Source organism: Taudactylus pleione, unplaced genomic scaffold (genome assembly GCF_031769625.1).
Source record: "Taudactylus pleione unplaced genomic scaffold, aTauple2 ptg000015l, whole genome shotgun sequence".
NCBI lineage: Eukaryota > Metazoa > Chordata > Amphibia > Anura > Myobatrachidae > Taudactylus > Taudactylus pleione.
In genome coordinates, this window is record NW_028284417.1 from 24014729 (window position 1) to 24042500 (window position 27772).

General features: G+C 47.6%; 1 protein-coding gene across 1 annotated transcript in view; it reads right to left on the reverse strand.

The window, feature by feature from the left end:
* The window catches only part of NT5E (5'-nucleotidase ecto), a 120819-nt gene that overhangs the window by 43757 nt on the left and 49290 nt on the right, over positions 1-27772 (reverse strand). The window contains exons 2-3 of the mRNA XM_088470749.1: positions 17875-18097; positions 5193-5381 (exon numbers count right to left, since the gene is read on the reverse strand). Coding sequence (XP_088326875.1) covers positions 5193-5381; positions 17875-18097 — 412 coding nt within the window. The remainder of the gene's footprint in view (positions 1-5192; positions 5382-17874; positions 18098-27772) is intronic.

The window sequence follows — 27772 nt, forward strand, 5'->3', positions numbered from 1 at the left end:
GCCTTTCGGGCAAGGTTATTTAACGTATGGCCCTTCAGCTGCTGTGGAACTACATATGCCAGTATGCCCTGCCACAATTTTGTTATTAGAGCTTGCTAAAATTGTTGCAGGGCATGCTGGGATGTGTAGTCTCACAGCAACTGGAGGGCTGCATGTTGAATACTCTGGCTTTATGGAGTGGGATGGTTTCAGAATCATTTCACCACAGTTTTGAAAGAGCAGGAAAAGCCCTTGGCGCAGAATAGATTAGAAAAAAAAATGTAATATAGTATGTTGATATGTTTAAAGATATATGGATTGTGCTGAACCTCTTTCTGTATCTACCAGGATTGTTCAATAAAAACATTCACATTTATTAAAAAAAGGATCAAAATCAAACATACAATTCTCTTGTGAAATCCTATGGTATGATACTGAGTACTCAAACACAATGTATCTATTTGGCTTCTTCTTATAGATCACAGCGGTAAAAATGTCTCTTTGTACACACTGTATCTACTGTATATGTTTTCTTCTCATAAAATACAGTAGTTTAATGGTTCCCAAACTGTGTGCCGTGGCACCCTGGGGTGCCTCAGGTTAGTGGTCCAGCACCAAAAGAAATTATTTATGGTAATGTAAGAGTCAAAAACATAAAATATATGGACAAACAGAAGTACAGCTCTGTCCACCACTACATTACTGAACCTAAGGATGACAGGTAAGCATAATTTACTTAATCCTTTTTATCTGAATTTTCTCAATAGCACACTCTAGACCTATGGGTGCCGTGAAACCAATGCTGATACACTAGGGTGCCGTGATTCAGAAAAGTTTGGGAACCACTGCAGTAGTAACATTTTTACTGCTGTGATCTGTAAAGGGGCCTATCCATTACACGACATTTTGAACGATCCGACCAAAACCAGGAGGTTTTGGTTGCATTGTTCAGAAAGTCGTCTAATGGATAGCCGGCAAATACCAGAGATGCGCGTGCACGCTGGGTCCTTGCCGACCCCACTATCTACGGAACATGCTGGTCAACCTGACAACGATCGTCAGGTTCCACATGTTCCCAGATAGGAGGTCGGTCTCCTGCAATGAATGACGTTCAGTGAGCGCCGTTCAGTACAGGCACCGCACCAGACGACCTGAAGGACTGAACGCTAAACGTTCATTTTTTCAGGTCGCGTAATGGATAGGCCCCTTAAGAAGAATCCAAATAGATAGATTGTGTTTTGAGTACTCGTGAATATCATACCATAGGATTTCACAAGAGATTTATATGTTTGATTCTGATCCTTTTTTGAATAAATGTGAGTGTTTTTATTACACAATTCTGGCTCATTTTGCTGCAGATCTATTTTTGTTTCTAATCTATTTTATTTATTTTTCTGACTTGATCAGAACCTATATTAATTACTATTGCTCTATACCTCACTCAGGGTCTGATTCATCATGGAACGCAAGTCTGCAATCGCACGCACCCGCTCAATGCAAAAATATGCAAATGAATCAATCGCAGCGCGATCACAGCAAAATATAAAGACTCCCACCACTTTATCCAGCCACCCACTTCCCTTTACTTTCATTTGCAATACCTTTCCAAGTGTGCGAAAACATCGGTAACATCGGACCCATACGCACAGTTGTGAGAGCTCAGGATGCGTATGCCATCACAATGGATAATTTATGCACGCCCCTGTAATTGCGTTCAAGCGCACTGGCACGCCTGCGCCCCCGGTCACCTCCCACAAATGTTACTTGCTGTCACTCACTTTATGATGGGTCTGCGCGCTCATTGAGATTGCTTCCTAATCACAGTAGCCGGTTCTCGCACCAGAACTGCGATGCATACACAGAACGCAAACATCGGACGGGTGCGTGCAAATTCGCAGCTGTGTTCCTTGCTGAATCAGGCCCCAATGTTTATTTAGTCTCCACTGGTGCAAATTTAAACCATTCGTTTGGTTTAGCAATATAGTATGTATTGGATGAATAACAGACAGTAAATATGCTGCTCATTAGACAAGGTGAATACATGGGGGGTAAAAAGGGATTATCCTTTTCTGTATTTGTCTCCAAATAAACTCAAATTTCTCATCATGTGAGGAAAAAACTATAATATACATTGTACTAAACATGAAATTATTCAGGATGATTAATATATTTATTTTCTGTTATTCATCCAATATATTTTAAAAGAATCCACTTTATATTCATACTTGTCTACTCTCCCGGAACTTGCGGGAGGCTCCCGATTTTTCAGGTAGCCACCCGTAAAAGTAGGTGGATCTCCCGCATCCCGTCCGCCTTCTAGAAAAGTTGGCAGGATCGGAAGATTATACAGGGAATTTGTTGTGTGTCCATGTGCGGGGGGGGGGGGGGGCCGTGTTGGCTGGGGGCTAGAATTACAACGATCGCATTGTTTAGCCCCACCCCCTCAGGGACCTGCGGAGGGCATAATAATGTGGATAGACTGGCCCGCCCCTGAAGCTGTCAGGTACATCTCCTCTCTGGGATTCTCCCAGTGAGGAGATAATTAAAGTAGGTCATTATATTAATATTGCATGTTCTGTATTTGTAGTACACTATGTGCTAAGGGATTATCCTTTTATTTTGCGGCTTGGCTTGGTTTGTAGGTCCAGTTCCACACCATAGAGACAGCCATAGATTATCTATCCCTGATATAGAAGTTTAGGGGGATTTGGTGAAATGATTAGACCCCAGGATTAGACCCTTCCTCACCCAGGATGCCACTAAAACCCTCATCCACTCACTGGTCATCTCCAGATTGGACTACTGTGACCTTCTCCTAGCTGGCCTCCCAGTTTCTCACCTCTCCCCACTACAGTCGGTTCTCAATGCTGCTGCTCGGCTTATATTCCTCTCCAGATATTCTACATCTGCTTAACCTCTCCTTCAAGCCCTACACTGGCTCCCCTTCCCCTTCAGATGCCAATTCGAGGTTCTTACACTCGCCTACAAAGCCCTCATCAAATCCTCTCCCACATACATTTTTGACCTTCTCTCCCCTCATACTCCCGCCCATCCACTTCGCTCAACAAATGTATGCCGTCTCTCTTGCCAACTGATTACTTCCACCCACTCCCGCATCCAAGATTTTGCCCGTGCTGCTCCCTACCTTTGGAATGCTCTCCCTCTCCCTATCAGACTCTCCACCTCTCTACAAATCTTCAAACGGGCTCTTAAGACTCACTACTTCATCAAGGCCTTCCAGCACTCATCCTAACCCACCTCATGCTCTTTCCTCCCTATCTTCCCCTTCTGTGTCACGCTTGTCTGTCTGCTCCTCCCCTTTAGAATATAAGCTCTCACGAGCAGGGACCTCTTCCCTCATGTGCTTCTCTTTACATTTTCTTCTACTCTCTACTCCCCATTAGGGCATCTAACACGGGACTGCCAACTCCCTGCTTATTGTGAGTGCTTTAATCGCTATTGCAGCAATGTATATAAATCGTGTCCTTGTCCTGCACTGTAATGTACTGTTTCTTTTTCACTTATTAGTTCTATGTACTATGTAAGGCACTGCGGAACAATTGTGGCGCCATATAAAGGATAATAATAATAAATCTGGTTTGGATATGGGAACTGATTAAGGCCCGCTCACTAGGATGCGATCGCTCGTAGCTGGCCAATTTTTGCAATCTGCGCATGCGTATACATCGCAATGCGTGTGGGCAAACCACTGCGAAAGATCGGGAAGCGCTCGCTGGCCCAGCATAGACAGCCCAGCAGAGTGAGTGACAGGGGCCAGCGGGGGAGTGGAGGTGCTACCGCAGGCGTGCCTGAGTGTTTCGATGCCGTTTCAGAGGTGTGCATAATTAACAGGCAGGGTCATAGTACACGTCACCTGGTTGTGCACACTAGTGCATTGTTTCACGCAGATTCCCGATGTTTGGGAATTTGCTCAGGCGGAGGACTAATTCTGCAAGTGTGCAGAATGGGTCCTGCTACCCCGCTCGCAGACTGGCAGCAGACTGGCAGTGATTGACAGGCTGCTACCATTTGTGGGCGGGGAGGGGGCGGCAATGGCCTCCGTTTCCCGAAAAAACCCAACAATGTGGCTGAAGTAAAGCAATTCTGCAAAGAAGAGTGGTCCAAAATTCCTCACAGTAATGTGGAAGACTGACCTTCAGGTATTGTAAGTGATTGACTGCAGTTGTTGCTGCTAAAAGTGACAAAACCACTTATTAGGTTTATTGGGGCAATTCATTTTCCACATGAGTGACATAGGGGTTTGGGTGACTTTTTTCCTTCAATAAATAAAATTATCATTTTAAAACTGTATTTTGTGTTTACTAAGGTTATCTTTGTCAAATATTAAATTTTGTTTGAAGATCTGAAACAATTAAGGTGACAAATATAGTAGAAATCAGGAAGGGGTCAAAAACCGTTTCACGCCACTGTACAAGTATCTTAAAAACAAACAGAACTGCATTAATACTGCCAGATAACATTTAATAGTAGAGATCAAACATAGTTTAAATGGTTTAAATAGTCTAAACCTGCATCTGTGCTTTGATGAATTTTTCTACCTAATATTGAATTTTTCATTCTAACACAGCAAATCTAAGAAATAAAAAGATAGGGGGCTATTCAGACCCGGACGCTAAGCTGCGCACTTTCGCTGCTGTCAGGGGCCGGGTATGCAAATTGGGCAATCGCGCAGCCAGGTATAAGGACGCCCCCTATGTCTTAGAGTGACGGCAGAGTGAACGCACGCCAGTGTAAAAACGCCCACTTTTCTTTCTTTGCACACGTCATCTCCAGGAAGTGTATGATTAACAGTATCACCGAGAACCATTGGAGCTGCACGCAGCCCTTGAGGTAGACCCTACCCCGCCGCAAGCACTGCGATCACTGCAGGCTGAAATATAACCAGGTGAAGTGTACAATGACGCTTCCATGCTAATTGTGGACGCCCATTAAACGCCATGTTGACGCCTGCGTTCGCAGCACCACTCCCCCGTTCACAAGCACCTTCCCCTGTTACCACCCACAAACAGCTCTGTCAGTCAAAGCAGCATCCAGTCTGTGTACTACGAGCGCACAATTCCCAAGCGAAGTGAGTGACTTGCTCATGCGCATATTGATGCATATGCATGCGCAGATGGGCAACAATCGCCCATAGCGAGCGATCACGGCTTAGGGTCTGGGTCTGAATCGGGCCCATAGTTGATAGAACTGACCTGTGTAAAGAAATGTATTTGTATGTCCTCCCACTACTACATCCACTCCTCTCACTTTCTGAGCAATAAGTTTATCCGTTTCAAAGCCTGAATGTCCCAGTGCGATCACTTTATTTACACCAAGAGTTAAAACTTTAGAAACTTCATCTTGCAAAACGGAGATCTCGTCTTCAAATCTTAAATGTGGGCCTGAAAAACAAAATAATTGCTCAAATCAATAAATACAATAAATATAATTAGCGCCAATACACGTAGCTAAAAATATGCAGCCGGCAAACCATAGAGCTGAGGGGTCTTTCTAACCTATTCTCTATTTAACCACCAGAGACTGAAAACTGGTTTAAAATAGGTGGAATAATTTCTTATAGGCCTGTTCCCACCATAAATTGCCAACTCTTGTGGAATGTCTGAAATAGTGGATGAAATATCCTATATTTACCAGTAGGAGTTGTGCTATTAAATAGCCGCCACGCCCCAGCATATGGATGTTATTACTAGTAATTCTTCTCCCCAGTCTTTTCTCAGGATTACTGACCAGTGGGACAGTCTTGCTCACAGAAAAATAACAGAGGAACGGATAGGCCGGACGGCTTACAAACTCCTAGTCAGGTACAGATAGGGTTAATAAATGTTTTTTTTAGTTAGAATAGGTCATGTGGGCTGTGTCCAATGAGGTGTGTTTTGGGATCGGAATTACGGGTTTTGTCCATACTTACCAGCAGCCCGGAGAGGAGATGCTGCTAGCAGGTTCGGATGGCAGAGCCGGACTGTAGACGTCATTAGGCCCCGGGTTTGCAATGAGGGGGCAGGGCTAAATGATGTGATTCGCTAAATTTTAGTCCACTCCCTCCCTACGGACTCACATATTTCCAGCAAAATCTCACCATCCTGCCAACTTCACTAGAAGTGGGTGTAAAGCAGAAGATGTGCCTAATCTTCCAGGAGTGCTGTGGAGCCTCCAGCGACTTCCCAGGAGTGTAAGCAAGCATGGTTTTGTCTCTATGCAGGCTTAGTTCTGGCTCTTTTTCTGCTGGCCTTGGAGCAGGTGACTACTGTGCTTAGCATTTTTTTGTGTTGTATATTTTACATTCTCTTTTCTCTTGGTTTATTGCTTTGTATCTTTTCTCCTTCCTTTTCCCTTCACTTTTTTATCTGGTAAATTGTATTCAATCTCCTTTCATTTCTCCTCTCCCCCCTCCCTTCATCCTTTCTTTCTTTGGTGTCTGCTCTACTCAAATTTATCCTAACATCTCACTCCAGGTTTGCTTGCTCTATCTCCGCTTGCTTCCTAGATGGAACATGGACTCTCTCAGCTGGTCAGAGGTGTAACTAGGGCGGGATGAGCAGGAAACGTGCCCTGGGTGATGTGGCAGGCCCAGCAGAGAGGGGGCGTTGCCAGCCAGGGCCACACACCCTACCTGCCGCCACAGACTCGCCATTGTGCAGCCGACCATGGTGCTTGGCGGCATGACTGCACCTACCACCTTGCTGCCGAGAGCGCAACACCAGCGCCATGTGATGTCATGCTCCCTGTCCTGCCGGGAAGAAGAGCCCTGCGCCTGCCTGTCCTCACTGTCTACGGCTCATCCAGACAGAAGATAGAGATGAGGACGGCTGACAGTTACCGGGGAAGGGGGAAAACAGAAAGAGAAAGAAGGGAGGGGGGACTCAGAGAAACACAGAATGAGGGAGGGCACACAGAGACACAGAATGAAGGGAGACAAAGAGACACAGAATGAAGGGAGGCACAGAGACACAGAATTTGGGGGGGCACAGAGACAGAATTTGGGGGGCACAGAGAGACACAGAATGAAGGGGGGGCACACAGAGTGAAGGGGGCACAGTGAGACACAGAATGAAGGGGGAAGCTGTTTGGTACAAAGTGAAGGGAGAGGGAGGCTGAGAGATACTGAGTGAAAAGGGGCAGTTGAGAGACACAGAGTGAAGGGGGGTGGTGAGATGCAGGCAGAACGTGATGGTGTGGCAGACAGACGTAGGGGGATAGGACATTGTGGCAGAGAGACACGGGCAGAAGATTGTCCTGAGAGATGATGCAGGGGGAGGTGATGGTGTGGCTGAGAGATGAAGCAGGGAGGAGATGATGGTGTGGCTGAGAGATGACACAGGGAGGAGATGATGGTGTGGCTGAGAGACGACGCAGGTAGATGATGGTGTGGCTGAGAGATGCAGGTAGATGATGGTGTGGCTGAGAGACGCAGGGTGATGGTGTGGCTGAGATGATGCAGGGAGGAGATGATGTTGTGCCAAGATATGATGCAGGGTAGAGATGATGATGTGGCTGAGAAACGCAGGGGGGAGATGATAGTGTGGTTGAAAGGCAACACTGCAAAGAGATGATGGTGTGGCTGAGAGATGATGCAGGCAGGAGATGATGGTGTAGCTGAGAGATGCAGGGGAGAGATGATGTGGCTGAGAGATGCAGGGGAGAGATGGTGTGGCTGAGAGACGCAGGGGGAGAGATGGTGTGGCTGAGAGACGCAGGGGAGAAGATGATGGTGTGGCTGACAGATGACAGGTGTAGCTGAGAGATGCAGGGGAGAGATGGTGTGGCCGAGAGACAACGGAAGGGAGATGGTATGGCTGAGAGACAAAGGAGGCAGATGATGGTGTGGCTGAGAGATGATAGTGTGGCTGAGAGAAGCAGGGGGCAGGAAGTGGCACCGGGGGCACAAGTCTGGTTGATCCACTGTTGTATGATGATGATAATATTCCTACACAAACAGCATATTTAAGACCATGATATCCATCTGTCTGCCCATGGAGGATACATTTCTTCAGAGGTTCCCCATTGTGAGAAACCACCAAATAGGTAAGGTGCTTATGGAATGGAATGTTTCCAGAGTGATGAGAAATGGTGGAGTGTCATGTTGACACATCCCCATTTGTCAGTGGCCATGCCCTTTGTAGCATGTGGCCATGCCCATTTTTGACTGTCATTTTGCAAACACAGCCTGTGACATGGCTGTTAGGAGCTGATTGGCTGGTACTTTATCTCAGTTCACTTTATCTCCATCCAAGGCTTAGCAAAAAGACCCCTAAGAGAGGATTCCTTTATATACATTTTTCCTGCTGACAGGTGCTTATAAACTGTATTTTTATTTTTGGTTTTTAGTATGATCTGTATTATGAAAATTAGTGTGTACTTACTGCATATGTATTAAACTATCAATTTTATGTGGTCAAGGCATTATTATTGTCACAGTTGCATAAATAATTTGAATGAATGCGCTGCAAATTATGTAACAGTGAGGAGCAGAGCTGGCCCTAGTGAAATTAGTGCCCTAGGCAAGATTTTGGCTGGTGGTCCCCTTGTGTGGGATACTGAAAAGGGGTGTGGCATCACGGAAGGGGGCATGATAGCGCTGTGCTGTGCTCCATACCATGCAGCCTTATCCCCCCTTTATGCATCTCCAGCCCCAGCCCAGCATATTCTTTCTTGTGTAAAAACATTTCTGATAAAACACTTACAGTACCTATTTTCTTCAATTCTATGCTTCTTCTGCTTTCTCCAGGGCACTCCTTTAAGGTTCTTGATGTACTGTACCTCTCTCTTTGTCAGGCTTCACTTCAGCTGTCTGCCGTTACAGAGCCTCCTGCTATCTTCTTTCATTAGTGCAACACGTCTGAAATTCTATAAGACACATTCTCCCCTTACAGCAAAGCACAGCACCCCACGCTCTCCCCTCACTGCACAGCACCACCAAACCCATCATAGCACAGCACCCCCTGCATGCTGAGCTGCCCAATCGGAGCTGAGCTCCGATTGCGGCAGTCAGGGCCGCGCCGCCGTCCCTTTGCTTGGGATGCTCCTAGGCATTTGCTTAGTTTGCCTGTGCCTATGGAGGAGGTGTCTAGATAGTCAACGTCCCTACCTCTAATTACATTATAAATGCTACAGATGCCTTGACAAATGTCAATATTTGAGTAAAAAAAATTCCTACACAGAAGAGGTGTTTTTTTTTGTTTTATGCCCAGGCATGATTATGCACTTCTACTTATTACTGGCACGAACTGTGGGCCTGATTCAGGCCCAGACGCTATGCTGCGCTCGCATTGAGTGATTTTTCGCAATCTGCGCATGCGTATGAGTCCCAATGCGTGTGCGCGAACCAGCCAGTGCGATGGGAAAGTGCTCCCCCGTAGCCCGCAGTCGGGCTGCTATTTTGAGTGACAGATTGTGCCGTTTGTGGGTGGTGACAGGGGAAGGTGCTTGTAAACTGGGGTGTGGATGTGCGAACGCAGGCGTGCCCGACCATCAAAATGCTGTTTAATGGGTGTGCATAATTAGCAAAGTAGCGTCATTACACACGTGACTGGGTTGTATTTTAGCCTGAACTGCTCGTAATGTTGTGGTGGAATAAAAGGCTACCACAAGCGCTGCGAGCAGCTCCGATGGCTCTTGATGTTCACGATTAATCCTAAAACTGCCGGAGATGACGTGTGTTGCGAGTGGCGAAGGGGCGTCTTTATACAGGTGCGAGCGCATAGTGCGGCCGCTCGCTATTTCTTAGTGGGCAGCTTTACGCGACACAGTGCGAGCACATGATTTAAATAGCTGGTCCCTTTTAGCCAGCGAGCAGACGCAAATAGCGTCCGGGTCTGAATCAGGCCCTGTGACCACAGGTGGCTGACTTACTTAGACACAATCTTCATCCTCCTGAATATTGTCAACTTGTTCTTGTCTAGCACCTTCATCAACATCCTCATTAGCGTCAGATACACAAATGTCCCCCTCATTCGGTTGCACTTCCATAGTAGCATCCTCAATTTCTATGCCTAAACCATCACCGTAATTACTTTGCCTACTACTTATCCTCACATTTCCAGAGGGTTCAGAAATGGTGGAATGACGCTTCTATACTGCAGTCTCAGAATCAAAAATGTCTGACTCACAAATAGCACTCGTTGACACCCTTATTCCATCCTCAGGGATTTGTGGAGATTGCGAACACACAATCTGTACTACAGCATTCATGTTCTATTTTTTGGAGAGATAATCTTGAAATCACACTGTCTCTCTACTCTCATACACAAGTGACAATTTAAATTATATACTGCCATGTACATAGATTAGATATTCTTGTGTAAAAAAAAAAAAGTGCAAAATGCTCACTTTAACAAACATAGGGCCTGATTCAGCATGGAACGCAAGTCTGCATACGCACGCACCTGGCTGCTGTGAAAATATGCTAATTAACACAAACGCAATGACACCGCAGCACTAGAACCAGATGCTCACCACTACATAATGCCGCCACTTGCCTTTACTCACATCCGCAATACCTCGCTAGCCAGTGAAAACATTGGCAACATTGAGAACCATCAAACCCATTAGCATAATAGTGGTTGACCTGACCTCATTCAGGATTTGGGCCACTTCCTGGGTGCATCTAGAGCTCTGGCTGCATCTTCTATTGCAGGGGCTTATTTATGCCCGCCCTGTAACATCATTCAAACACACTGACCGCCTCCCGTCACCACCCCCAAACGGTCACTTCCTGTCAACCAATGTGTGCTGAGACTGCATGCTCCCTGCGATAGCTTCCCGATCGCAGCGGCTGGTTTGCGCATGTGCACTGCGATGCATACACAATGCGCAGAATGCAAACATTGGCCGAGTGCATGGGAATTTGCAGCTGCGTTCCTTGCTGAATCAGGCCCATATATAACAGTTTGTTTGCAGCACTGGATTGTAGGTGCTACTATGTCTGACAAACAAACACACAGTACCCTGGACTTGATTCAGTACGGATCACAACTGATGGCCTGAATCACTACGAATCGCTATTGTGATTGAAGCGGCGATTATGCACGCAGACCTGCTGCGAAAATATACTAATGTTTGCAATCGCAGTCAGCAAGACGCCCACTTTTGCACATCTGTACTACCTTGCAGTCCTGCGTATACATCGGGAACATCGAATAACATTGGCCCTTCGCACACACTTACAATATGTCTGATATTACTCAGAAATTGTTGCACACAGTTAGTACACAAGCTGCGTATTCCATTGCAGTGGCTAATTTATGCACACCCATGCAATGGCGTTCAGACGGACAGGCAGTGTTTCTCCTACCACTCCCCCGTCAACACCCCCAAACGCTGAAGTGCCATCCCATGATCTGTGAGGGCTTTGTATCTGCATTGGTGATAGCAGTGCGATCGAAATGCCAACTCACCCACTCGCAATGTGGTGCATACGCATGCACAGTACGCACCATCGGCCGATCTGTGTATGCTGCTGTAGTTGCGATCCGTAATGAATCAGGCCGAGTTCGCAGATGTGTAATCCCACGCAATGAATTTGCAAAAATATGCTAAAATCTGCCACCACTCACCCAGCACAGAGACGCCCACTGCTGCCTTCTCACATCCATAATATCTCACAGTTCTACATATACATCGGTAACATTGGAGAACATCAGCCCCTCACACACAGGCCCTCATTCAGAGGCGGTCGGAGGATGCAAGCGGTCGCTCAGAAACTGGGCGGCCACTTGCATCCTGACCGCCCGCCTCTGTTGCGGTCGTTAGGCTGTGGGTTAACACCCACAGCTCTAATGACCGCTCTGGTGATGGTCGCGATGGTCAGAGACCATCATGACCATCGGGGCTTACGACGAGACCCTAGGGTAGGGTCTCCCTTGTCGTAAGCCCCGGAGAGCTTCTGGCTCTGTCTGAGCCGGAAGCTCTCCACTGACATCACTAGTGATGTCAGTGGGGCCTCCCCCAAACGGCAGGCGTTCCCATAGGAACTCCTCCGTTTGGGCTGCCACCCCCCCGGCCCGCCTTCCAAACGGGGCGAGCTGTCAATCAACATCGACAGCTCGCCCCCTTTGGATCGAGACCCGCTACGATCGACGCTGTCGGTCGTAGCGGGACTCATGCATGCGCACGACGGCGCCGGCGTGCGCATGCTCTGTGGGGGGCCATCGACCTGGTCCCAGCGCATCGTCTCTAACGACCGGGTCTGAATGACCCCCACAATTACAGCAGCTCTAACCTGTCTCAGAATTTGCAAGTCTCGTCGCATGCAGTGAGTTCTCAAGCTGCGTAGGCAATAGTAGTGGCTAATTTATGCACGCCCAACGGCATTCATACGGACAGGGACGATTGTGTTTCTCCATCCACTCCCCCGTCACCACCCCCAAACGATTACTGTCATTCTGCTATGAATTCCACAGTGCGTCCGTAATTGGAGTGCAATCGCCGTGCATGTCCAGTGCGGTGCAAGAGCAGTACGCAACAATCAGATGATCTGTGGGCACGATGAACGCAACTGCAAATCGCACACAGATGGAGCGATTGTTTGCCATTGAGCATGCGTTTGCATCGCAGTGCACATGCTTGAAGGCAGCAGTGCGATCGCCCTGCGTTCACGCAGACCATGGAGGCCCATTGCAGATTGATTGATAGGAAGTGACCGTTTTGGGGTGTTGGCAGGGGGTGGTTAGCGAAACGCCAGGGGTGCCTGGCCGTTTGAACGCGGTTACGTGGGCGTGCATAATATTAGCCACTACAATTGCATACGCAGCTCTGTGTGGCTGAAGAACTCCCTGGCCTGCGGCAGGTCAGACCTGCCGCAAGGGTAAAATGGCCGCCGATGTACTTCGATGGTACCGATGTTTATGTAGGTTTGCGTAGACGCACGCAGGTGAGAAGGCAGCAGTGGGCGTCTTTATGCTCAGATGATCTTTGCTAACATTTGCATATTTTTGCAACTGCGTTGCATATGGAAACGCAGTTGCGAACGCATAAGTGTCCGTCTCTGAATCAGGCCCAGTGTACGCTGTTGCAACTGTGATCCATACTGAATCAGGCTCCCTATTTGCAGAGCACTGGATGGCAGTTGCTGCTAGCTAGTGTGTCTGACAAACCAACACACATACACAGTGACAAAGATATCTGCAGTCACCCTTCCCACCTACTCCATCTACCTATTACCACTCTCTCTAATCTAATGGCTTATTTTGAAGCACAACTACAGCTCACACCCTCTCCATACACTCTCCTGTGTGAAATCTGCACATGATCACAAGGGAGGGACTCGTATGCAATCCAAAACATACAAGAGGCAAAAGTTACGGAAAAATAAAGTTTTGCCTTATTTTGACTAACTTGGGACCTGATTCAGCAAAGATCTCTATTCTGCTTATACGTAAATGTTTGCATTCGCATTGCAATCGCAGCCTAACATAAGGACGCCCACTTCTCCTTACTCACATCTGTATACTTTTGCAACATAGTGAAACAATCGGTAACATCGGACCCATACCCACAGTTAAGACAGGTCAGACCTCACTCAGGAATTGCTTACTTCAGCGCACGCTACGAGGCCTCAGGCTGCATCTGGTATTGCAGTGACTAATTTAAGAAAGCCTATGCAACGGCGTTGAAATGCACTGGCACGCCTGCGCTCGCCCGACCACTCCCACATCACCAACCACAAGCGGCACTTCCTGTCAATCACTCTGCGATGGATCTGCGTTGTCACTGTGATCGCAGTTCCGATTGCAGCGGCTGGTTCGCTCACTGCGATGCGTACGCATGCACAGAATGTAACGATTGTCCGATTTCGTGCGTATAAGCAACTACGATTCTTGCTGAATCAGGCCCTTGGTGTGAAGACCCGAGCCAGGACTCAGGACCTGATTCAAACCCACTTGCAGGGATGCTTTCGCACGTAGCCAGCGATTGTTTGCATTCTCCACATGCGTACGCATCGTAGTGCGTGTGCGCGAACCAGTGCTAGAGATCAAGAAGCGATAGCATGTTGCGCATAGACAGCCCATCAGAGTGAATGATAGGAGAATCAGTTTGTGGGTGGTGAATGGGGCTGGCCACTAAAAACGGGGGAGTGTAGATGCGAACGCAGGCGTGTCTGAGCGTTACAACGCTTTTTCAGAGGCGTGCATAATTAAGAGGCAGCGTCATTGTACATGTCACCTGGCTGGTTTTTACACTGATCGCAGTGCTTGCAGTAGGGTATGGTCTGCCTCAAGCGCTGCCTTCGCTTCTGATGGTACCCGATGTACCGATGGTTGCATACACTTCCTGGAGATGATGTGCGCAAGTGTGCGTCTTAAGACAGGCTTGTGGGTGTCTGCATACACTAAGCGATCTCACACCAAGACATAGTGGGCGTGCTTATGGCTTGCCGCCCGATTGCATGCCATGCCGTCACTTAGCCGAATTTGCATACGCTCACTGCGAGCGTATGCATCTAGTGACCGGGTCTCAAACAGGTCTTCAGTTCTCCTTGGAAACCCCACGTTCTGGTGTGTTTGGATTTCAGTAAACCTAAACAGCTTGATACGTAGAAGCTGATTGGTTGCTATGGACAACTGCACCACTCTATGGAAGATTTGACACATCTCCCGCTTAATCACACAATTCTCTTTTGCACGCTAATATAAACAGACACAAAGGGTCTCATGTAGCGTTGGAAGCATTTACACCCACTTCCCTACTCCCGAATGTCAGCAAGAAAAAGCTCATACATGAAAAATTGCTTTTACGTACATATGTTCAGTCAGACACAACTCACAATGCATATTCAACAGGTTTAACTCAAAACCAACAAATGTGCATATTTACACACTGCGATGGCAAAAGTCACATTACCCTGTTTATAAACAATATAATAATGTAAATATTATCTAAACAACAGAGTATATTGTTATGAGCAGAGCTGTAACTAGATATTTTGGTGCCCTGTGCAGGAAAGAGTATCGGTGCCCCCGCGCCTTTCTCAGATCAGCAGTCACATGGCCAATAAATTAAACATATGTTCACTCTGGCAAGCATAATGTCCTAATATTCTGTGACCCCCTGCTCTCTGCCTGCCCTTTTTTTCTTCTGGGATGCCTTTAGTCATCGAAGCCCTAGCACTTTGGCCCTGATTCAGAGGCGCATGCTATTTGTGTGTGCTCGCTCTGAATGAGGGCGTTCCTATTTTTTTTATTTCGGTTTCCAGGCCACCCACAGCCTGTGCGAGCGGCCTGGCGATGGTCGCGATTATCGCGACCATCGGCATTGCGAGGAGACCCTTGTGGTAGGGTCTCAGCACTCGCAATGCCAAGTGGACTTCCTGCTGTAATAGAGCCGGAAGTTCACTACTGACATCACGAATGATGTCAGTAGAGCTGCACACAAACGGCAGGCGTTCCTTCGGGAACGCCTCAGTTTGTTCAGCCACCCCCCTACCCGCCTACAAAACGGGACGAGCTGTCGATCAATATCGACAGCCGCCCCATTTTGCTGCGAGCTCCGGAGCGAGTGAAGGTCTCACTCGCTACGCGGCTCATGCGCCGAGTGTGCGCATTGGGCCACCATCGATCCGCTGGCGAGCGCAATGCGCTTGCGAGCGGGTCTGAATCAAGCCCTCTGTTTCCTCTCTCTCTCTCTCTCTCTCTCTCTCAGGAATTCGTCTCTCTGCCATGGCACCTTGTCTGTCTCTCTCTCTCTACACAAGTACCGAAAGTTGTCCCCACCCACCTGAAGAAGAAAGTTGTCTGAGTACTGCGGCAGTGGCCCATCTCTATGGTGCTGTCAGTATGACGGCCCACTCACAGTGACTTCCGATGCAGCGCTGTGGATTGGATAAATGAAGATCAGGGGGCCCTCTCAGAGAGGGGGGGCCTGGTGGTACTCGCCCCCTTTTACCCCCCCCTTCCTCCCTTCCCCCTTAATATGGCTCTGGCCGCACCAGACCTACCCAACAGTTCCTCACGCTAACTGTGGGAGCCTTGGGAGGAGAGACATTATGACGTCTCTCATGTCCCAAAAGACTAAGCAGGACTAGGGATGGACATTGATGGTCGATGTTTGCCGATCATCAATGTTTTTCTTTCGATGTTAGTGTTTTAACCATTCGATGACAGCATTCCGATGTTTGCTGCCATCAAATGGTAATCATTCAATGGTGTTTTGCGATGGTGGCTTCCTTTCTTTAACTATTAAAAGCTCTGCCTCCCCTGGCTGCTGTGTGCTGTGTCTCTGCCTCTGATAACCTTTCTGGCTCATGCTGCTGGGATCGTTGGAGGCTGTCTCTCACTGCCTCAGACCTGGCCCTCAGTCCTTTCCCCCCTCCCCTCTCTGCTAGCTCTGATTGGCTCTCACTGTCTCAGAGAGCCAGTCAGTGTGCAGCCCTGGCCTTGCAGCAGCTGTCAGTCACAGACACAGAGTGTCAGCTAACAACGTTTACACCAGCAGAGATGGGGAGTGATGTCTCTGCTGGTGCTGTAAGAGCGGGCACTCAGCGGAAAGATTGTGGTGGGCGGCCGATGTTCCGCCCTCAGGGCTGTTGCGATCTGTGCGGTGGCACCGGCCGCACTACCCGAGTTACGCCCCTGGTTCTGAGTGTTATTAAGAGTCTCCTAATCATATAAAATATAACTGAATTTAATTAGTTTTTCTAGTATATTACAAACACCAATCTAAATTTAAATATTAGTTACAGTAAGAGATGCAAATAGAAGTCAGTGACTTCAGATATTCCAGTAGCAACACTAAATAAAATAAATAATATCAGGTGTGGAGGTGAATCAGCAAACATCTAATCAGCAGTGACTATCTAGTGCTGGTGTATCATCATTGGGTCTTGTTGCACCAGCCCTCCAACACTTCTGGAGAGGTGTGTATCTGTCTGCAACGACTGAAAGAATCCCGACACTACAAGGTAAGTTCTCTACTGCTAACCCTAACCCCTAGCCCTCCTTCCCCGATGCCTAACCCTAACCTCTCCCCCTAGTGCCTTACCCTAACCTCCCCCTTTACGCACCCTAAACTTAACCCTCCCCCTTTAGTGCCTAACCCTAACCGTCCCCCTAGTGCCTAACCCTAAACCTAACCCTCCCCTAACTCCATGATACTTACCTTCGGGATGCCGGCGGTCAGTATAATGGAGCCGAGGATCCCGAATGCCGACGACGGTAATTAGACCGTCGGCATTCTGTAAGCCAGGATGCTGACTATGTCCACTTATTGTACATGGCCTACACTCACATGCCCATTCCATCCCCATTTCCACCTCTCTAGTTGCAAGGAATTGCAAGCGTCAGATAACATGAAATCTGCATAAAGGCATATTCACAGTCCCAAAATGCATATGTTACACAAATAACATTAATATACATCAAGCAATACATGAGCCTCAAAGTGTACAATGAAAAAGTGGGTTCAACATACAAACTGTATTTGGATTGGAAAAAAAATGTGCTGTGGCTGGTTAGTGACCAATCATCTCACATGTTAAGAGGATGATAGATTTCGAAACTACCACAGCTGGGCACAAATAGTTATAAATTAAAGTGTATTGAACTGCATACTTGCCTACCCTCCCGATTTGGTTGGGAGCCTCCCGAAAATAGTGTGCTGCTCCCGGCCTCACGGGAAGGCAGGCAAGCCTCCCGCAAGCTGCTGACCCCCCCTGCCAGGCCCCCCCCTTGTTCCACCCACAATAGCCGGCCACACCCCTGATTTTGCCGATCCGGCTGCCCCCTCCCGGAAGTGGCAGCCAGAATGTTGACATGTCTGTTAAATTGTAGAAGTAGCATAATAATAAAATATATAGATTTTTACCATATAAACCATATTACAGTTAATAAACGTCAAGACAGGTATAGGGTTAATGGTTGCACAGACAACAAATAAATTCACCTGAATTAGATAATACTGGCGTTTCTTTTGACGTGTATCCAACTATTGCAATTTGTTCTCCACTAACATTCAAGATTTTATACGGTCGAAAATAGCCAGAAATGTTAGATGCAATGTGTTCATCTGGTTTAATGTTTGCACTCAGAATAGGAAATTTTACATTCATGAGGAATGGGCTTACAAGTCCTGAAACTCCATTGTCAAATTCATGATTTCCCAGTGCCTAAAATAAATAAGTGAAAGATAATCATTAAAGAGATATATTAAAGCAAAACAAACATAATAAAGATTATGGACCTGAAACAGATGTATGCACTCCTGAACCATGTCCTGATTCAGATTTGGGAATAGAGTAAGATAGAGCAAGTAACTGTGCACCTGGACAAACCATGTTGCAATGCAAAGGGTGCAAATACATACTTTTTTTGCATGCGGGGTAAATACTGGCTGCTTTTGCATGTAGCCCACAAATGTTGGACAGCTTTATTTTTACACTTCAATTTAGATCTAAGTTTGGATACACCCCTCCCAAATCTACATCTCTCTGCACATTTTAAATCTGCCCCACCTGCAGTGCAGCATGGTTTTGCCAAGATGCTCAGTTACTTGCTATTTCTAATACTCTATTCCGTAATCTAAATCAGGCAAAATGCACACAGAAAAAAAAGTTTACATTTGTTTGTATACAAAGTTTATTTGCAGAACTTGCGGTGTGCCTGCCTCCTAAGGGTGCGCTTGGATTACTACCGATCACCATCAGTGTGGCTTATACCAGCCTATACTAGGTGCAAGATATGTTTTGAAACATTACTTACGTCCAGGACTGCATTGCCTGCAGTTCTGTGAACATGCCCTCACTGAACTTCGCCTACATGTCATCGCCACGTTACAGACTAGTAATAGTAACGCCTCTCCAGTCATAAGTGTAGATGTGATTGAAATGTGTATACTCTGCATTTCCCCTACTTGCTTGTGCTGTTACAAAGCATATAGAACGTGAAAACACACAAGATACAATCCACATTCATTTCTGCATCAGCTCCATGCAAACTTGTCTCCTTTTTTTGTCATTATGGTCCCATCCCCCCCCCCCACAGAATGAAATAAGAAGCAGCATCATAGGGGGGGCCAGGGCTATGATGAAGCAACTCGCTGAGAATCGTATGATCACGCCACCATTCTGACCATTTTACTACACAGTGGGCAGGATGTGGGAGACCTGCTCTCACATGAGTCTCCAGACATTCCAAGAGAGGAGACAAGTATTCCCCTACTTATATGGCTGTGGTACAAAATTACAACATTCAGAATTTCAATATTCAGAATGCCAAGACCAGAATGTCAACATGTCAACATGAACATAATGTCAACATGAATATGGTGTCAACATTGCCAGAATGTTGAGAGATGGCATGTCAACAGAGCGTTCTTAGCATATTTGAGCCCTAACCCTAACAGCATCCTAACCCTAACCACAGCCTAAACCTAACCACGGTCTAACCCTAACATCAGCCTAACCCTATGGCAGCCTAACCACAGCCTTACTCTAACCTCAGCCTAACCCTAACCACAGCCTAACCCTAACCACAGCCCAACCCTAACCACAGCCCAACCCTAACCACAGCCTAGCCCTAATGGCAGCCTAACCCTAACCACAGCCTAACCCTAACCACAGCCTAACCCTAACCACAGCCCAACCCTAACCACAGCCTAGCCCTAATGGCAGCCTAACCCTTACCACAGCCTAACCCTAACCACAGCCTAACCCTAACCACAGCCTATCCCTAACCACAGCCTATCCCTAACCACAGCCTAACCACAGCCTAACCCTAACCACAGCCCAACCCTAACCACAGCCCAATCCTAACCTCAGCCTAGCCCTAACCTCAGCCTAACCTCAGCCTAACCCTAACCACAGCCTTACTCTAACCACAGCCTAAACTTAACCACAGGCTAATCCTAACCACAACCTAACCCTAACCTCAGCCTAACCATAATGGCAGCATAACCACAACCTTACTCTAACTTCAGCCTAACCCTAACCACAGCCTATCCCTAACCACAGCCCAACCCTAACCTCAGCCTAGCGCTAACGGCAGCCTAACCCTAACCACAGCCTAACCCTAACCACAGCCTAACCCTAACCACAGCCCAATCCTAATGGCAGCCTAACCCTAGCATCAGCCTAACCTAACCACAGCCCAACCCTAACCACAGCCTTACTCTAACCTCAGCCTAACCCCAACCACAGCTAACCCTAACGGCAGCCTAACCCTAACGGCAGCCTTACCCTAACGGCAGCCTTACCCTAGCCACAGCCTTACCCTAGCCACAGTCTAACTGTAACCTCAGCCTAACACTAGCTGCAGCCTATCCCTAATGGCAGCCTAACCTGAACCACAGACTTACCCTAACCACAGCCTATCCCTAATGGCAGCCTAACCCGAACCACAGACTTACCCTAACCACAGCCTAACTCCAATTGTAACCCACATTGTGAATGTTGAATATCGACATTTAGACCATGTTGGCATGCTGGTGTCAGCATTCTGAATGTCATCATAATGACTGCATATCACTTATATGGTATGTGGGCTAAAAGGGACAGTTAGCAGCATAGTAATCATATATGTATTATTTCTCTTTGTACTTACACAAATGTGAAAAAAAGGATAGTAATATTTTTTGTAGTAGGAATTTTCTTACAGTCATGTAGGTGGCCTAAGTATGGCTGCTATATGTCTTGTTTATAGAGCCACTGTTTATCTCTATGCCATAAACCAGTTATCATATTCCATATACTTCCCCACAGACATAATTATATATGAGATAATCCCTACAGAGCAGCTTTGGACTTATGGCCTAGTGAAGATGATGGATCTGACTTACTGGGAATGTGCCAGGTCCAGTGGTCTGAAAATGTGTCAGGGAAAGGAAGTAGCAGTCACAATTGTTTATGGAGGAATTATGTTACAGAATGTTGAAATGTTAAATGTCAACATACACAATGTCAACTCTAACATGATGTTGACATTGCTAAAATGTTAACATTGTGAATGTTGACAGTTGGCATGTTGATAATGGGATTAAGGGCCCCTTTTATCAATGGGTCATAACCCCTTTAACACTCACTAGAGGGGTTACATCATCCTTTCAATACGTAACAAACAGCTGTAATCTAAGGGCCTGATTCTGATCCGCTAGCGAGCGCTGAGCGCTCGCAAGCGGGTCGATGGTGCCCAAGAGCGCATGCGCACGACGGAGGCACCTCCGTCGTGTGCATGTGCAAGACCCGAATAACGATGGCCAAGCCGTCGTTAAGGGTCTCGCACCAAAGGGGGCGTGCTGTCGATGGTGATTGACAGCACGCCCCCTTTGGTGGGTGTGCCGGGGGCGTGGCTGCCCAGACGGAGGCGTTCCCATGGGAATGCCTACCGTCTGGGTCCAGCCCCACTGACATCACTAGTGATGTCAGTGGGAGTGCTTTTGGCTCTGATAGAGCAAAAAAGCACTCCTGGGCTTGCGGCAGCGAGACCCTACAGCAGGGTCTCGTCGCAAGCCGGATGGTCGCGATGGTCTTGACCATCGCGACCATCATTTTGGCCGCTCGCTATAGCTGTGGGTGGTTACCCACAGCTATGCGAACGGCCAGGAGGCCGCTCCAAAAAGGAGCAGGGACGGCCCTGATTCAGAGCGAGCGCTCTGTCAGAACGTCCGGCTCTGAATCAGGGCCTAAGTTCACTGTTGGGTGAAAGTGTCATGTACAGCAACCCGTCACTGGCGGCAATAGGCAGCCAGCAACAGAGCAGAGGACACCGCTGAGGAGGATCGTTGCTGGACCTCGCCAGAGACGGAATGGTAAGTAATGTTGAACACCAGTGGCACAAAATATGCCACTGGTATTAAGGTGCGTTCTTAAATGAGGCCCTTAGAGTGAAGTATCTCTCTAACCCTAATTGATGCCTAACCCTAAAAGTGTGTATCGACATTCTGGCAATGTCAACATTATGTCAGTGTTGACATTCTGTACTTGTCTACATTTTGTAAGTCAACATTCTCAATGTTGACATGGTGACTGCATACCCTAGTAAGCTCAATAAGTACCAACTGTTATCGCCACTATTCCCAGTAATAACACTTGAAGTGAAGGGGATATTTACCAAGAACCTCAGACAGGGACAGTTGTAGCCAGAGCTGCCATCGGAAATTGTGGGCCCCGAGACTGACAATGAGGTAGATGATTGAGAAAAGTACCCAGCTGCTCTCACACAGTCTAGCCCAGGTATACTGTCCACGTCCAATACTGACACTACTAAGGCTGCAAGTTCTCCACAACGCTAATATTTACAGGAGAAGAGAACCGTATCCCCCCTTTCAAAGCATGTCAGTCAGCCCTCAAGTGAACAAGTACTAAATAGCATATTACTGTTTAAAAGACTGCCTGCCAAAAGAACTCGGGTTTAGCACACAGGACCTCATTCAGAGCCGCTCGTAAGCGGCCGCTCGCTCGTTCCCAGCGATGTTCGCACATCTGCGTATGCATATGGATTTTAGTACGCATGCGTGAACCAGTCAGTGCGGTCGAATTTCGTGTGATCGCAAAATAGTGAATGTTTGCTAATTAGAGTGACAGAGTGAGGCGTTTGTGGGTGGTAACAGGGGAAGGTGCTTGAAAACGGGAAGTGGAGATCAGAACGCAGGTGTGCCAAAAGGTCAAAATGGGCGTTTTAAGGGTGTGCATAATTAACAAAGCAGCGTCATCGACCACGTCAGTGGGGTATCTTTTAGCCAGAACTGCTCGCATGATTGCGGTAGGAAAATGCAACAAGATTAGCGAGCAGTTCATACGCCGTTCGATGTACTCGATTAATCTAATAAATAGCGGAGATGACGTATGATGCGAGCGGCCAGGAGGCGTTTCTTACAAAATAACGACCGCATGTTTTGTTCGCTCGTTCAAACATAGAGGCGTCAACAGACCGCAAAGAGCGAACGGTCAATTTAAATAGCCAGCCCCTTTTTCTGAACGAGCGAGCGCAAATAGCGTCCGGCTCTGAATCAGGCCCACAGTACACTGATTTTACAGGGAGTTACTGGTCATTAATGATCTACTTACTAAGAAGCATAAGGTGGATGAACAATATTAACCTAAAGTCTCAGCCACACTAAAGGGGCCCATACATCTAAGGACCCGATTCCCCACTCTGCCGCTCCAACCTAATCTGCAATCTGATCTGCGGCTCTGGCAGCCATTGATGATTGGCTATCCGTCGGCGGATCTGGAAAATTTAACGATCCCCCCCTTAGCGGCACATATAATTATCTAGGGGTGCTAAAATTAAATTATGTTTTGGCCCCACCTAAATGTAGGGTAGTTGGAAAAAAAAGAAATCAGAGATATACAGTACGTATACATTCAAATGAGATCAGTGCCATTTCCATGCATTGGTTATGAGGCATGGGTTGGGTATAATGTGCCAGAGGCTGAAAAGCCACCAGTTAGAACCCCGACTCCGGAAGCCCCGCTGTTCAGAATCCCGACTATGGCTGGTAAGTACCCTAACCCTCCCCCTCTCCCCTCCCTAACCCTCCTTGGGGTGCCTAACCCTTGTCGAAGTCAAATAATTGAGTATGATCGCTGTACAAATATTATCTGACAAATAAGTCATCTGTGGTCTGATGACGAATTGCTTGGACGCTACTCTGCATCAGCGCAATTCCAATACGTACAAATAAGTATATATATTTATATATTACTGCAAGGGTTAGTTAGTGTGTGAAAAAAACAGGTTTAATGTGTATGTCTGTGGGTGTTTGCATATGTATTGAGAAACTCAGCATACTAATACAATATGTCTGTAACAAATAATTAAAATGTAACACAGATAGTGGTATGATCAGAGAAGGGTTCTAAATGCAAAGTTAAGAATCATTGTCAGGAACCTGCAAATCGTTAACAATTGTATACCTTTTGTTCAATACTGTTTTGGTTCATAGGAACTGACATCTACACTCTAATTAAGTAAAGAAAAGCCTGTCACAAGCTACCAGACCAGTTGGCAACAGCAAACAGCTGTGGATCTCTCCCTGCTTAGAAATGAACCTTACTGTTTATAACACCTTGGAATGTAGTTTAAGCAACTTATTAAAATATGTTAAAAATGGATAATATATATATTAATCCATCACAAATACACTGAATTACATAGCGCACACACATAGACGCTCACATGCAAACTCACATACATACATACGAACATTACATGGACGTACATATGTGAACGTATATGTATAAAAGGTTCCCTCACATTAAGCTTAATATTAGAGGTTTTGTTAGCTAATAATTATGTTGTGAAATGTATGTATATGATATTTAAGGTACAGAAACTAATAGACATGTCATGTTTGGTACCATTCTAAATCCCACCTCTGATGACACCATATGAACTAATCAATGAACGGAGTGACCTGAAACAAGAACCAATGAGCATCTGTTATTCTGTGCCTTTGTTGTCTCTGAAACCTGTACCGAATATACGCTTGTGAGCTGGGGCAGTAGTCAGTCATTTCTCCAGATCCTTGGGTGATGGTGACCGCAGATTCAGGATTGAAATACTGCATACTGGACCAGTGCGCACGCGTATGTATCTGTTTGTACCTTTGTATTTACTTGCTTTTTGCGCTAATTGTGTTAGATCAAAGTGTGTAACTTTCTTTTATTGCAATAACTTTTTGTGCTTTGGAACCACAATTGGATTAGAAAGCAATTATTTCTTATGCGACTTGTAGCGCTAAACAGCGACATTTTGGGTATATAGATTTAGAGGTATCAATACCCTAACCTACCTGGGGGGGTGCCTAACCCTAACCTCCCCCGATGGTGCCTAACCCTAACCCCCCTTTCCACACCCTACACCTAACTCTCCCTGGGAGGTGCCTAACCCTAACCTCCCCCTGATGGTGCCTATCCCTAACCCCCCTGTCTGTAGCCTAACCCCATTATCCCCCCTCTCGCAGCCTAAGTCTAAATCCCCCCGGGGCACCTAAACCTAATCCTCCTCCCCACCCATGGCTAACAACTACCTTGGGCTGTCGGTATTCCGGAATCGGCATCTCCAGCTGATCGGGATTCTGGTGCCAACATCCCAGCAGTTGGTCAATTGACCGCAACCCTAAGGCACAATGATCCCTCTGCATTAGCGGATTCAGGGGGGGTGGCACCAAGGCACGTGCCCCCACCCGTTTTTTTGCTGTTATTGTAGCTGCACAACCGCCACCAGGATGTGGCTGCTGCAGCTACTACGATTGACCTGCGCGCCCGCCGTGTTATTTTAAAGACCCGGCATGCATGACTTCAAGACATCACACCACGCCGCTGCAACAGATCTGTGCTGGGGATGGCCATTGGTGGTGTTACCATTGAAGGTGATACAGTAAGTGGCCATCGATGGCCACCAACTATGCAATGGATGACCATCGATGGTTTCACCCCCGATGGTCATCTCTGTTCTTTGACTGACTTGCCCGTTGGCCAATCAGAACCTTGGAGTGGGGCTCTGCAGATGCCATGGGTGGAGCTTTGTTCTATGTCCCGGCACCTTGTAAAAAGAAAAAAAACACATCACATTATGCTCTACCATCAATGGAGAGAAACCATCTGGTTCTCCCCCATCAATGGTATAAAAATGAATCAATGGTTGATGGCCATCCCTAAGCCGAGCCACTTCGCATGAGAAGGCAAGTGTGGGGCTGCTAGAGCTGGGTACATAGAAGGGGCACTGCTGGGGACACAGAGCGGCTGCTGGGGCTGGTTACATAGAAAGGGGCTCCTGGGGCTGGGAACATAGAAGGGTGCTACTGAGGATAAAGGTACATTGAAGGGAGGACTACTAGGGACATAGAAGAGGGGCTGCTGGGGACACGGGGAGGGGCTGCTGGGGATGGGTACATAGAAGGGGGGCTGTTGGGGACACAGAGAGGGGCTGCTGGGGATGGGTACATAGAAGGGGGGAGGCTGCTGGGAACACAGAGAGGGGTTGCTGGAGCTGGGTACATAGAATGGGGAGGCTGCTGGTGACACAGAGAGGGGCTGCTGGGGCTGGGTACAAAGAAGGGGAGCTGCTGGTGACACAGAGAGGGGCTGCTGGGGCTGGGTACAAAGAAGGGGAGCTGCTGGTGACACAGAGAGGGGCTGCTGGGGCTGGGTACATAGAGAGGGCTGCTGGGGTGGGTACTTAGAAGGTGGGGATGCTGGGGATACAGAGAGGGGCTGCTGGGGCTATGTACATAGAAGGGGGGCTGGCAGGGGCTGGGTATATAGAAGGAGTGCTGCTGGGGACACAGGGGGACTGCTGGGGTTGGGTATATAGAAGGGAGGGTTGCTGGGGACACAGAGAGGAGCTGCTGGGTCTGGGTACATAGATGGGGGGCTACTGGGGACACAGAGGGCCTGCTGGGCAGGGTATATAGAAGAGGATGGCTGCTGGGGACACAGAGGGGCTGCTGGGGCAGGCTGGAGATACAGAAGGGGCAGGCTGGACACACAGAAGGGGGGCTGGCTGGAGACACAGATGGGGGCTGTCTGGGGAGACAGAAGGGGGGCTGGCTGGAACGCTCGGGTGCCCTGTATTTGTTAAACTTATAACACAATCAGAGCAGCCGAGTAGCTCTGCCTCCCTTAACCCCCTTCTTCCTCAGCAGTGACACATCAGGGCAGGCTTCTGCGGGCGCTACCGCAGGGGCGTTAGTTTGAAGATAAGCAGTTTGCTGGTGCTGCCCATGGGGAGGAAAGCTTTGAGGTGTGTAGTCAGGGGCATATTTATAATGTGTGCAGGGTGTGCGGGGCACACGGGCCCCTGGGTCCAGGGGGACCCACACCACACACCCTGCACCTATAAAACGTACCTCTCCAGAGTCCCACGTTGGCTCTGGTGTCTGCGCCTGTAAAAAACATCTGGGAAATGGACGACTGGGTCCCAGTGCAGGATGGGAGACCAGCTGACTGTAGGGAGGACATCACCGGAACACCGATCACTGGCCCTGGTCAGTTTTATTTTGTACTAAGTTTTTTTCTATTTTTTGCAGTGTATCAGCGTGTGGTCTGTTTAGACCACACAACTGATCACTGGGGCCGGCTCCGGGCTCTGCTCTCCCTGTTAGAGCGGAGCAGGAGTCCGGTAACCGGGGGAGACCCTGGATAACGCCACCTCCAGGTGGCGTTATTATCACAGGACTTTCCCCAGTATTTTTCAAAATTTATTTTTAGTAACTTTGGCCAGATCACATTTCTCATTACAATTATGGGAGATGCAATCTGATTACTAAAAATAAGTGATAATTAGGGCTTGGAGTAGAATTTTACGAATTCTACTCCAATTGCCCTGTAGTAACTTTAGGTGATACTAAAATAATGTGAAAAGGGTGTGGAAACACCCTTTTTCACTTTATTTTAGTAAAAATAATGTCAATAAATAGAACCCACAGGGTGCTAGTGAGTGGGGAGTGCTGTGAGGTGGGCATTGAATCGGCCGAGTTGGTGATGTGAGGTGGTTGTTATAGAGGCTGGGGGTGCTGTGTGGTGGACAGGACAGGGGAGTGCTTTGTGGTGGTTGTTATAGGGCCTGGGGGTGCTGTGAGGTGGCAGTGAAGGGGGGAGTGCTGTGTGGTGGACAATGAAAAGGGACAGTGGGCCTGATGCAGCAAGGAACGCAGTTGCTTATACGCACGCAATTGGATGATTGTTGTGTTCTGCACATGCGTATGCAAAGCAGTGCGCGAACTAGCCACTGCAATCGGGACTACGCAGTCTCATCGCAGAGTAATTGACAGGAAGTGCTTTTTGTGAGTGGTGATGGGGGGGTGGTCTGCCGTACGCAGGCATGCCGTTTCAGGGGCGTGC